Source organism: Leiobunum rupestre, chromosome 6, assembly GCF_980474605.1.
Source record: "Leiobunum rupestre chromosome 6, qqLeiRupe1.1.hap1, whole genome shotgun sequence".
NCBI classification, from domain to species: domain Eukaryota; kingdom Metazoa; phylum Arthropoda; class Arachnida; order Opiliones; family Sclerosomatidae; genus Leiobunum; species Leiobunum rupestre.
In genome coordinates, this window is record NC_143389.1 from 37,152,698 (window position 1) to 37,165,174 (window position 12,477).

Genomic DNA, 12,477 nt, shown 5'->3' on the forward strand with positions numbered 1-12,477 from the left:
TTGGACGAGCCTTTACGCTGAACGTTTTACGGAAAGGGGGAAGGCAATTTACGACTTTTTCCCTTCCGACGACAGCAGGCGATAAAGCGTCTAACTAATGAAAACTGTACACTTTAGAAAATGCACGACTTTTGACGGGTTGCGTTCTCCTTGTGTAGAGTGCTGTGTTTGTTGATCCTAGTTAAATTATGTAAAATATATAAGAAAAACAGGTTTTAAACAGTTTTCTAAAATTAAATAATGTAAATTTATGTCCCGGTATTATTATGATATCACTTCCTCCTTTCTGTATTTTACATTTTATTAGGCTCTCAACTGTCTTTGGGATTAAGTAAATTTTAAGCGTAACGTCATCACTTCGTTGCAGAGCAAGCTAGAGCGATTTCCCAATAAGTAACTTTAAGTTAAAAAAGTAAATAGAGCCATAGCGATCTATTAAAATCATTCGCTAGAGGTACTTCATCAAAAAATCACTAAAATACATTTTTCCATAGATCCATCATTTTTAACATTAATAAGATCCAAATAATCTGCCTCTGAACTGTCCGAATGATGATGAAGATTCTGATATAATAAAAGCAATGAATCATTCGCCTCCATTTTGTCTCTAAGATCTCTTTTATAATCAAAACTGGTTCCAAATTCCGTTGTTTAGTAGCCGATCTCGTAGCAACAGGGAGCGAGAAATTAGCTGCTCCCTCACAGAGTAATGATCTAATTGAAAACGCAATTAATCCTTTGAGACATCTACTGACATCTACAGAGCATTCGGAGAAGCACAAAGAAAATCGAAAATAAGTAAGACTTATATGAAACCAAAACCTTTTGCGTGCGTGATGTATTTTGGGAACAGCTCCTATATCCAAGCAACATTATGGGTGATTTGATCTCGTAGGGTCATTCCTGTCAAGTTTCTTTTGAGAGCGTAGTCCGTGTAGTGTTATTTTCAGAATTCTATACGTTTTCGTACGAATTACATTTTTCTACGTAATCTTAGCTTTTTTGCCTAAGATTTCTTAAATTATGGTGAGACATTCCTCGGGTATTCTTAAATTTTATCAATCTGAACTATTAACTATTTTCATTTCGACATGCTATCGAATTACCCAATATGACCGCTAATATCAATTACAAGCCTGTTAACGCAAATATCCTTCTTCAGGCATATCCAAAAACTATATTTTTTTCACATCTCTAAAAACTCGACAGAAGTTCGAGAAATTAAAAAAAATGTATGATTAAAAGTAGTCTAGACAAGGAATTAAGTGTCAACCCTCGCCCCATGCATCCTATTTTGAAATTTTTCTAATACTAATCAGCTAGGCTAACACACAGGTCTAAGTCATCAAGTGACTCTTAAAGCCATTAATTCAGGTAGCCGGTTACAATGCTTAGGAGGGTGGTGGCAAGCCCTTCGTGCTAACAGCTCCCTACACTAACTTTGACTGTCCTAAATTTTAGCACGTTTCTTAGTAATTTTTCATATGCATTTCAGCCTACACCAATTCTGAATTTCAATGTGGAGCCCACTGTAGTGAAAAGCAACTCCGTGGCTCAAGTAAGTTGACAATAAAATGAATCATTTCATATTCGCTATACCATGGACGAGATAAGGAGAGCCAACTTATCTACTATAAGTCTATTGTTCCATAAGTTTGTCACTTTGGGGAATATTTTACTGAGAGCTAGTAACGGAGTGACGTCATCACAAGAAGAAAATCTCCCCTAGCGAGGCGCTGTAAAAGGATACGTGTGACGCGTTCGCAAGCATGCAGACGCAAAACGGGGACGAAGCTCGTAATGCAGTCTGACTTGTGAATAGCTATCTTTAAAACTTTTGCACGTGAAGAATACGAAGTGTCACACTTATGTACAAATATTATTATCTTATGGTCTTACAGATATACTCTCGTTACTGCCAACTTTCTTTAACGACGCCTATAAGTGAATTGGCTGTAAATTGGAAAAGCAGATTAAAACTACAATAATAAATAAACTCGCTATCTTAAGGTTAAAATTGTATTAGACTATTAGTAGACATTTTTCAAGAAATTAACTGAGTTTACTTACTTTAGTTTCCTCCATGACGTAGACCATTAAGTTTGGAAAATTCCGTGGTGGAGCTAAACTAGGTGTCATTATGCGATAGGCGTATATTAAAAGGTGGGTAAAAATGTCGACCCACCCTGCGAAATTTGAATTTATATGGAGATGAATTCCCTGTCTTGCGCAGTATCGTGTTTTCGGTTTAAAATCTTCTGCGTTTCCGACGACGTGTCACGAAATAGCAGTTTCTTATTGGTCTCTCATATAAATTCAAATTGTTCAGGGTAGATCGGCATTTATACCCACCTTTTAATATACGCCTATAGCCCCTGTGGGAGTCCTCAAAAGCATTTTATTACGTACTCTCTTCTAACGAAAGGTTTTGTAATCATCTATTGACATATCTCTAGTAGCTTAAATGCATAGATCAAGTGATGCATTATGTTTTCCTTGTAGTATTTTGGTGTAATATTTAAAGGGTTACACCGTCTTTGGAGAAATCTGGGTGAAAATCAAGTAGCTGCTCCTATTAAGTACCTTTAAGAAGAGCTTTTGAAATCCAACCTTTCCTCTATGCCGTGTCTTCGCTTACGTAATTAAAACTGCTCAAAAGTCAAAAAGGCGAAAAGAGGCAAAAAAATAAAAAAAAACCTTCAAAGTCCGCCTAAACAAGTGAAAAACAATTCCAGTTAAGTAACATAAAACTCTTTATAACGTCATTGACCACAAAAAAAATGTCAACAGTGATAAACAGTTAAAATTAAAAAAACTAAATAAAAAGAAAAGAAAATAGAATAGAATAGAATAAATAAATAAATAAAAAAAAAAAATAATAATAAAAAAAAAATTTTAATATTGAACAAAACCCAAAAAGTATAATCAACCCGAGGGCCAGCTCACTCCAATGATTATTAGGACACCCTCGAATGATTAAATCATGATTAGATTAGATTAAAATTAAATCTGTACAAAGATTAAAAATGATAAAATCATGATTAAAAATTTCATCATGATTATTAGGACACCCTGTAACAAAGTGATCTACCCCTCAAATCAACCCAAGCGAATATTAAATCTGGGGCTACGACTTTAAGGTATTTCAGCTTGAGGTTAAATTTAAAGGAAGTTTCGAAACTTTAAGGCTTTCTTGCGTTTTAAAAAATGCACACAACTATCGAATCCCATTACCAAAATTTGATTTCTTCGTGAAAATTTTAAAGCACTCGAGACTACGTCACCCAAATTGAGGTGGTCCGCAGGTGCGATTCGCAGCCACCCCACCCTCTGGCGACTGATAAAATGTGGTTTCCACAGCCAAGCGAGTCAAAATTATATCAAGGATATTCCTTATATAATGAATTCCTTCATTTCCTTTCGGAGAAACGAATCGGTAGGGATTTCAGTTTCCGCGTCGTGATTTCATAAAGGTGAGAGATAAGGGCTTCAGTCCCTGAGGATTTTTCTTTATTTTATTGATAATTTGCGTAAAATGCATTGTAGAAATTTAATTAAAATAAAGGTTTTACGTTCACACTACACACGATTTTCTGGCGCATTTACTGGTCATGTAACTTTACTTTGCTACGAACAATTTTCTATTCGCATTACATTCGATTATGAAAAAAATGTATCAAGAATTATTTTCAAATTTAATAGCGTAATATCACAAAATTTACAAAGAAAATTATATTTATGTTGTTCGTGTTTTACTATTAGTCGATTTGAATACAACTTGATAAAATTAGCGAATAAGTAGATTAGGTGTTGGTCCATTTGATCGAAAAATATGTGATCGACAGTCGATCATTATACGTTGCAATTGATCGAAATTCCATTTGATCGAATCCCATTTGTCATTTGTTTCATAAGATCGAACCTTCAAATGATCGAATACTATTTGATCGAATTCAAAAGTATTTATAGTACCAGTTGGTATGTTTTTATTTTACCGAATGTCAATAAGTGCAGAAGGAATAATGATGGAATAATTCATTGCTTAAGTGCAGAAGGAATAATGATGGAATAATTCATTGCTTTAACTGTATTAAGCCACAAAGATGAAGAGATTTTTACTTTATACACTATATGATAGAATTTTTTATGACATCGACGATAACGGCCCGTTGTTTTTGATATATATAAATAGGGTTAGGTTAGGTTAGGTTAGGTTAGGTTAGGTTGATGTACGCGCGCCGTAGGAGCGTATGCACCGTTGTATACGAGGGGGTCTGACCACGTTCACGGCCCTTCTATTGCTAAAAATTAGGTACAGAGTTCGTTTTTTTAATAGGTCTTTCTATTAATTAAGAATATTTTGTTTTCTACGTCACTGCGCTCAGGTTTTTTTCTGTATATTATTTTTCTTTAGTACAGTTTAAAGAAATAATTATTATTCATAGAGTCTACTGTATCTCATTCTGACTAGATGTTGCCTTTTCGATTTACTCCCAAAAACTAGTAGTTTTACCCTACAGTAGCTTTCGATCAAATTTCGTTCGATCAAATGCCATTCGATCAAATGCAATTCGATCAAATGAAATTCGATCAAATGGGACCCGTTCCATCATTTGGGAATCGATCAAATAGACTCAAACCGTAGATTAGTACATTATGAAAAGGGATCAAAAAGCTAAACCCTAAACAAATTTGAAGAAATTTTAAAACTTACAAATAGCTCGTACCGATAGGTCTTCGAGCAAACATAAATACGTGAAACTCGGACCAAATAGATCTATTTGTAAGTTTTTAAATTTCTTCAATTTGTTTAGGGTTTAGCTTTTGGATCCCTTTTCATAATGGACTAATCTACTTATTCGCTAATTTTATCATCCTTTGCAATGCAGTCCATAGGTGGTTCCTTTTAACTTGAATACAACTTACCAAGTCAACGCCAAAAGAAACCCCAGCTAACAATATGTTGTCAATAATTTTTATTTTTTCCATATCACACAGAGTTGTAAGTCGGAATATTTTTCCGGAAAATTACTAAAGCCTTTTTTTCGGAAAATCGTCGGTATTTTTCCAATTTTTTTTTTAATTCCATGATTAGCCAAATGTTGTTCGCAAATTTAAATTTCGCGACATTTTAGCCTCACTTGTCGAATCCAAAAGTAAAACTAAACCTCTAGACTAGGCTAGACTAAAAACCCTTAAAAATATTAATATTTATTTCAATTTTGTATTTTTCCGACTAGTGGAAAATGTTCTGGAAAATTATTCCAGTAAATTAACAGCTCTATATTACATTAATTCAAACGTTTTTTTTTGAAAAGAATAGCTGGGGAACCGAACGCATTTTGAGAGTGAAGAAGAGTAACTATACATGTATATCAATAATATAACCAAGAACGTTTTTAGTTTTAACTGAGAACTGACGAGTCTACCTAACGTCATCCGCTAGCTAAGCTTCTCGTTCAAACGGAAACCTTCAATTTTTTCCCAATTGTATGACGTCATCTAGAATTCTTTTTAAGCGCGTCGTCGCTGTAGACGGCGGACGACAGTGGACCAGCCGTAGATTTGGTCTCCGCACTACGTGTTGCGGCTGATTAATTTTATCATTTGAAAGAAGTCAACGTCCGAGATCATTTTTAGAACTCATCGCGTTTCTTTTAACGGTACGCGTAACCTTTTTTTCAGGGTAATAAGTTTAATTCATTAGCGCGGCCAATCGTCACTAGCCGTCGCTCGGCCAAGCTAATTGATTACGCGAGCCATCCCAATAAATTACGTAAAGCGTTTACGGCGCGGCAAAACCCCTTTCAATTAGGCTACCGCTGATACGGGTTAATTTCTTTAGTTTAGGCCACTTTGCTCGCGTGTTTAGACGATATAGTCAGCGCTTCGGAGCTAATTACTAGCGCGGCAATGGCGGCGATAAAAATGCGTAACGCCAGAGATGCAACCAGATATTATTTTGATCATTAGGCGACGACGCCGAGTTAAAAGCGGCCAACTTCGGCGATGGCAAAAAAATGATTTCGGTACGCGCGCCTAGTTTGTTCTTCATTAGACAAAGTATCTAATTTCCTTAAATATAGGTTCGGGCTAATGTTTATTCATTAGCATATTAGAGATCGGAGGGTGGGCCTGGACGCGGCGGGGGGCGCTAATCTAGCCGCTGGAGAACTGCAGTCGATAACTCATTACCGATACGGCTCCCGATATTTTCACGCCGTTGAGCTTTTTGCGGCTGAAAGAAAAACCATTCCCCGGCGGAGAATAATTATTAGGCTATAAGGCTAAAGCGGCTTTTGCCTAAACGCTTTGTTCCCGGCAATAGGCCCTCCGAGGTTTCGCGCCAGTAAACTATCCGACGTCGGCCTACGTCACGCTGCTCATCGGCCAATGGCGTCAGTCCAAGGATGAAACGATCGGTAGCCGCGTTCGGGAAGCGCGTGTTTTCTCCAGTCACTTTCAGTCTCGTGGCGGAGATGTGCTCAGGCGGAAGTTCGCTATTAAGGGGGATACGCGCCTTAGACCTCGTCCCGTCTTATCTCGCCTCTGCCCCTTCCCGGACGAATAGCCAAAGTTAATTCCCAGCGTCATATCTGTCAATATTACCCGGCTTTAAGTTTAGCTAGAGAAAAGCGGCGCCGGAAGCGAAACCGTAGCGGAGATATGCCATTCCACCGGAGGAGAATTGTTATTTTGGCTGCCTCTATTTTGGGTTCGTACAATTTACAAAGATTATTGACGGTATATACTTTTAAAGTTTCTCGCGAACTTTCGCTCATTAACTTTTGGGTTAAAAAATTATTATCTAGCTAGTTTCCTTCGAGTTACTTTAAACTTTTAAATGAAATTAGGCGATGTTTATAAGAAACTTTGACGTTAGGAAATAAATTTCGGCGGATTATTTATTTGATTACAAATACTTAAAATTTTCTGACGATTCGCTTAGAGACACCCTCGCGTATGATTGTCAAAGACTAAAAACTGAACCATGCTTGAAAGTTCTAATTTGAATTTCTTCTTCGTAAATTTGTGACAACGCGTCAAAAAACTATTGTAGAAATTTATTCGCTGCAAAGCTGTAAATAATTATGAATTTTTTTTTAATTTTATATAAACTAATAAACGATTCTTAATCGAGTTAAGAACTTATCTGTAACGAGAACTCAACCTCTCTTCTAGATGTTCAATATATCGAAGAAAAAAGTGCACCACGATAGATCAAAAAATTAAAATATTTTATGCGCGAGGGAAACCCGAGCATCAATTCTGTAAAAATAAGTTTCCTAATAAGGGTTGACGTTTGACGTATCCCAGAAAACATCGCGATAGATAAACCCCTTGAGGTTTTGGTTTATAAAAAAAACTCATTTGCGTAGCATTTATGGTTTTCGTGATATTCCCATAAGACTTTTTTTGTTCACTTTTCCATCGGATTTCTATCTGACTATCTAATGAGGCAAACCGGCGGACGGTAGCTCGGCGAAAGGCAAAAGGTTTTTTTTGACGCTCAAAACAAATATACATTTATTTTACTTAAATTCATTAAACTCTGATTTATAATTTATAAGGAAGGTACAAAATTCTTATTTATATTTAAAGTTGTTTTTAATGTACTTTTTCCTGGTCTTCCTCTAAAGCAATTTACTTAAAACTTTTCGGAAATTCAGACTATTTCTGGAAACTTTCGAGAAAAGAAACCATTTCTCCGAGTTTTTGCGGGTAATTACCTAGAAAGAGCTCGTTGTGTACATGCTGTTGCTGTAAATTATTAATATATCTTTTAAATCGATTGCGAGAAAGCTACTCTAGCTTTGAGTTCTGCTGGAATGTTGTACTTGACGCAAATCCTAATTACGAAACTAAAATAAACCCCAAAAGAGTCAAGACTGAAACTGTGAATAATAATTCATTCCCAAAAAAAAAATTATTTTTTGGTGTTTGAAGATTACTTTTTTAAATTAAATCTTTCGAATTTTAAATTATAGTTCAAATAGATCAGCATTTAACCACTTGCAATTTTTGAAAACAAGAATGACTAGACGCTCGCGAATTTAGTTCGGTCCCGTACTCTGAGTAATTACTAAATAGCTTAAAATGGTGTAATTGCATTTTAAAATAAGTCGAATAGATGTCGAAAGAAACTGGGCGCAACAGCGTTTAGTTCTTCTTATTTTTTAAACAGTGTAAATAACGTCTCTTTGTTAATCACGTCAAGCTCCTTTCAGATATAAGCGACTGTCCAATTATTTTAATTACGGTAAACAAACGAACGTGCATTTAATTTTTAGCGAGCGTCGTCCCGCTTTGCTCAAACTTAAGACTGAACTATTCCGAAGTTCGATCCCCAATGTTGATTCTATATAGTCGCCCGAAGCTCCGTATTCGCTTCCGGGCACTTTTATTTGAGTTTAATAACTTGGAAAACTTTTTCGATCACGAATAGATCGGAAACCAACGTTAATCGATTCTATAATACGTTAATCGGCTTCGTACGCGAGGGTAGAATCGACAAATAATTCGTCTCGCCGAATTAAATCGAACTACCGTTGTTGGAATCTATATATCTCATTAAGAAAGCGAGTCGCGTATGCAAAGCGAGCAGTGGCGTACAAGCGCAGAATTTCCTAGAGCTCTATTTAGACGGTGCTAAAGCGGCGTTAACTCCGGCGCAATGACGGCGGAAGGAACTCTCATTAATGGATGGCGCGTTGGATTTAAATATTTACAACCTAATCAGCGCCGCGAATTAGCGGCGCATACAAACTGCTGTTTAACTTAATACTAGCCGAATGATGCTGAATCTAAATAAGCCTGTTTCGCGAGATTTGCATCTTGCGGAGGAGCTCCTTACATTATCTAGCTAATTCTATCAATAAGCGTTTATAAGACTCTATCATGTTCTAGACGACTCTAACTAACATTCCGAGCGTACGACGGATTAATCCACTGCCACGAATTAATATACTTTCCCCGGGAACCTCTATTTCCCTCGGTAGACGCCATTTCCGCGCGTTCGTACATTTCTTAAGCGTATCGATTAAATCCAATATTTAACAAGCTTTCTAGTATATTGTCAATTGGTGGAAAATTTATGGAATGAGCTACACGGTTGTTAGTCACCAAGTTAATTACCGTCGCCGTGATTACCAAACTACGGTTTGCTCGGGTATTTCTCGAAACATTTGTTCGTGTTAAGAATGATCGAGTAATGATGATGTAAGTATATCCCACGAGGCTTTCCAAAGATCACGGGCTGATTAATAATGCGCGTGTTTTCCTACCGCGTTCCGTTTGGAACGTCCATCTTATCAATTATTTAAAACTCCAAAGGGCGGATAATTAGACCTAACATCTTCCGACCGAGAATCCGTTAACGTTTCGCGAATGAAAGTTGCTCCGTATAATAAAACCACTATTTGCTAAATCGAAACGCGCCGACTTCCCGGAGCTTGTTTGTCTAAAGATATCGCCATTAAGTCCGTGTAGTACGTCGATACCGTTAGAGACTTACGATAGTTCTAAGTTTGTTCTATGATCTTTTTACTCGTCTATATTTGAGCTCAACACGCAGATTTTTACGACACCAACGCCATAGTCGCGAAAGAGACAACCGATACGAACTTCTTTATTACATCACATCCTAAAACGATTTTCGCGTTGTCTCGCGGGATGCCGTAATTAGATTTAGCGAGATATTCCCACGTTTGACCCGAGACAACCTTTCGCGCGTCTACTATAGACGTTTTCCAGTAAAGCAAATCTAACGTAAAGAAGAACACCTATAGAGAAGAAAGAGCTTAAAAGATACTTGCGAAATGGTTCTATAGCGGACACAAAGAGAGATAAGGGCCAGTTTGTAGAAGCAGTTAAGAAAAGAAAAAAACACTCTTTTTGTGATAAGAGAAATCTTATACTATAGCTTCCCTCCAAAAAAAAGATATATTCAGATCGGATTCTCGTGTTTTCTTTCTGAGAGGCACCACTAAAATACGAGACAAAAGCTATCCTCGTCTCCCGCCATACGCGAATGCTACAGATTTAAATGCCTCTCGCGTATATACGATCCTCGGCGAAGTTAAATTTAATAACAAAGCGCAATCTTAGCCAGAAGTAAGATTATAGTCCGTGGAGGGGAAGAACAACTGTTACGAGGCTTCTGTTAAAAAAGGCCATCCACCATTCCGTCGGAGGGAAACAAAACCGAAGCGGCGCTACTAAGCCCTCGAAGCGAACGCTATCTCGCAAATGCAGAATAGTCGCCAGGCACTTAGAGAAAGACAAGAAAATCCATAACTTTGGTCAAATGCCCCCGCTTGATATATGGATAAGTCTCATACGAAGAGCTTTATGGCAAAGATGCAAACTTCGCAAAGCCGATTTCGAATCTCTCTCTCTCTTTCCAACTTCGACAAAGTTCCGCGGGGACCTAATTATTTACAATACTCGCTCGGTCTTAGGAAACTCGGGCTTTGTCATGTTTAGATAACATTTTAGTGGTGGGCTGGAGGTCTTTGCAAATCGAATGGAAATGGGGAAACATACTGAATTCGTAATCTGGTTTTGAGGTGAGTTTTGAAAACGCGTCGCGTTTCAAAGTGATATATCAAAACCCGGTAGGAATAACTAGAGTTTATGGATATGGGGAGGGATACGCGTTTACATTATCCAAGAGAAGATATCCTTAAATTAAACATGTTTGCTAGAAGCGAGTTTCCGAGGAGAACTTATTCGGCGCGGCGTATATTGACTTGACTTTTATCTTTCTCCGACGACGTGAAAAGAATTTTATCGAATACGCGTATTAGATCGCTTTTGACCAAATAGTATACGGTTCTACCTATTCGGGAATCTGATAAGGCAACCTCTTCAAAATTGATAAACTATACGCGTTCATTTTAAATGTCTCGAATGACGACGACGAGTTTCCATGGCCGTTGCTTAAATTTGTTGGCAATCGTGTGTCAACAACGGATGAATAACTCGCTGAGGTTTATTGGGAAAATTGGGAAGCTTTCAACCGGACGGAAAATTAGAAAGCTTTCAACTGGAATTAATACTACTGTTATTTTAGAATTTTAATATAAACCTCGAAAGCTTTTATCGTTTAATTTTCCAAACTGATTTCGTAAAAATGAGCATTTACAAACAAAATATAAAAATTAATACATTTTATTTATTAATAAATTTTTATTTTAAAAATATGATATCATCAAGAAGGTAGTTATGCATAGGAGGATATTTAAATTGAGACGATCCAATTTCCCCCTCGCGTCGGTTTAGGCAACTAATGAGATACGAACATATTTGATTTTTTTTAGTGAGGAGCTTTTTTTTTTCAAGTATGAGGGGGATTGGCAGCAACGCTAAAAACCGTCTCAATAAATACATTCTTGATAAAATCCAGAATACGAAATTCAGGACAGACCAAAAATAAAGATACTCATTTACCCCGTCTTTTACCGTACAGTTTAATGGAGTCACACGTTCGGATGGTTTTTGCAAACATAATTCCCTAAATGGAATTGATTCCAACTTTAAAATAGCACGGGCCACTTTACAAAGAGACAAGGTTCCTAGAAAATTATGTATAATAAAAAACCAACCTAATTAAATCGAGGCACTTTAAACAAAGGGTTAGTAGTCGTTAGACTTTCCAGACAAAGTTATCCACTTCACGATGCATTAAGTTTGAACGGAACAGAATATAGGATTCACAAATTTCCGGACGAATCTAAGATGGTCTATTCCCTTTTAGGATGTCATCCGTACATATATTTATCTGACCTAGCCGCAGTCTCTCGAAAGAGGCGCTTTCGCGAAACGTGAAATATTGACTGGTTATTTTAATTTATAGTATCACGTATGGATAATTCGGAAATTTAATACTCGGAGCCAACTTTCCAGCGCAGATTTTAGCCGAAGATAGATACTACGGTTCCATCACGTTCATGAAGCGTGGAGAAAATCCATACATCGGTTCGTCCTTCTCTGGCGGATAATTTTAGGCCATCTTAGACGCGGGTTTCTCGTTGTTATAGGGCCGGTGCGCCTCAGTGTCAATTTGTCACGAAGTCTGAGTAGGAAGCGTAATTTATGAGAAGGGGATTACCGTTAATCAGTATGAAAGAAGCCCAGGCACCCGTCCACGAATATATCTCGAAAATTTGCATGCGCCGTAATGTCACTTAAGCCGCTTTCTATATCGAACCCTTCTGCCCCCCCCCCCTTGCATACGGGGGAGGGGGGGGGCTTGTATCGCAGTTGAGTTCGAATTGCCTCATTTTTCAACTTAGAAAGTAATAAACATATATACAGTTTCAAGAAAAATTGCACTTTTCGCGAAGTAAACCCGGGTAATATGCAAACTAGACCGAGAGAGGGAGCCAACTTTGATAAAGCTGCGGGGGGGGGGGGGGTGGACTTGGGCTCATATTATTAAGGAATTTCCAAATCTTTATAAACGGCGAATGGCTC

General features: G+C 37.4%; 1 protein-coding gene across 1 annotated transcript in view; it reads left to right on the top strand.

The window, feature by feature from the left end:
- Positions 1-874: 874 nt before the first annotated feature.
- LOC149940800 (cell adhesion molecule Dscam1-like) overlaps positions 875-12,477 on the top strand; it is a 63,802-nt gene continuing 52,199 nt past the window's right edge. Inside the window, exons 1-2 of the mRNA XM_090179372.1 lie at positions 875-878; positions 1,496-1,558. Coding sequence (XP_090035498.1) covers positions 875-878; positions 1,496-1,558 — 67 coding nt within the window. The remainder of the gene's footprint in view (positions 879-1,495; positions 1,559-12,477) is intronic.